Source organism: Melampsora larici-populina (genome assembly GCF_000204055.1).
Source record: "Melampsora larici-populina 98AG31 unplaced genomic scaffold MELLAscaffold_76, whole genome shotgun sequence".
NCBI classification, from domain to species: Eukaryota; Fungi; Basidiomycota; class Pucciniomycetes; order Pucciniales; family Melampsoraceae; genus Melampsora; species Melampsora laricis-populina.
The window spans coordinates 384,377-385,348 of record NW_006768840.1 but is presented as its reverse complement, the minus strand read 5'-3'; the positions used below and the strand labels follow the sequence as shown (position 1 = coordinate 385,348).

General features: G+C 36.3%; 1 protein-coding gene across 1 annotated transcript in view; it reads right to left on the bottom strand.

The window, feature by feature from the left end:
- Nucleotides 1-333: 333 nt before the first annotated feature.
- The window catches only part of MELLADRAFT_94972 (uncharacterized protein), a gene marked incomplete at both ends in the record, with an annotated part of 892 nt that continues 253 nt past the window's right edge, over nucleotides 334-972 (bottom strand). The window contains 3 exons of the mRNA XM_007417646.1: nucleotides 334-394; nucleotides 549-665; nucleotides 809-902. Coding sequence (XP_007417708.1) covers nucleotides 334-394; nucleotides 549-665; nucleotides 809-902 — 272 coding nt within the window. The remainder of the gene's footprint in view (nucleotides 395-548; nucleotides 666-808; nucleotides 903-972) is intronic.

Below are 972 nucleotides of genomic sequence, written 5' to 3'. Positions count from 1 at the left end.
TTACTTTCATTAATAGTGTAGTGTTGTGTTTTCATTTTGTTAATGAAGTGTAGTGTGGTGTTGTGTAGTGTATTGATTTTGTTAATAAAGTGTAGTGTGATTGATTTAATTTATAAGGGTTGAATTTCAAATATAACTCTCACACGCGCATTTCCTGGCCCTGTTTTGGCCCTGGTTGACACAAACAGGGCCAAAATGCCCAGTCTGGATGAAATTTCAAAAATTACCCCTGATGTCCCACTTTGGGTCAAAAATAAAGGCAGATCAGGTTCCTGACTACCTATATGGGAGTGAAGCTGAAAGGGTAAAGCCAAGTAAATCACACCAGATCTGTTACAAGCCTGTAGCATAGGGGGGTTGGACTCTACACCTCACAGTGTAGAGTACAAGGTACCTAACACTCAGTATTCACATGCTACATCTCGATAAAAGTATGGTCACTAACAATTAATTGTTACCACTATATGTAAGGTGTTAGTTATGGAACATTATTTATAATGTTCAGACTACTGAGTCTTGTTCAAGAAATTGAGCAAGCAAAGTTAAACACTGTGGATTTTTTGCTAATAGCTATGCTTTTACAATAATTCACTTGAGAGACACCTTGATTTTTGCATTTATGCAGATTGACAAGTGCGCTTTCTGTTAGATTTGACATAAGTGTACTTTCCTCCGTGCATCACCGGTATCATCAGGGTTGGTTTTACCAATTCAAGGAGTCTAAAATAAAGTGAACACATATATCATTTCAAAGCGGATTGAACATTTGAAGATTTCAGACATGTAGAATGAAAAAGTGAACTCTCACTCATGTGTATGATTAAAGTGCGTGTACTCAAATTTATTTTGAAGGAAAGGCTTTATGAAAAACACAAGAGCTATTGGGACCGGGGGAATAAATACTTGTTAGAGTAGCAATGAAATGTTATAGGCAACTACAACAGAGTAAAAGTGAAATAATGAGTCCTTATT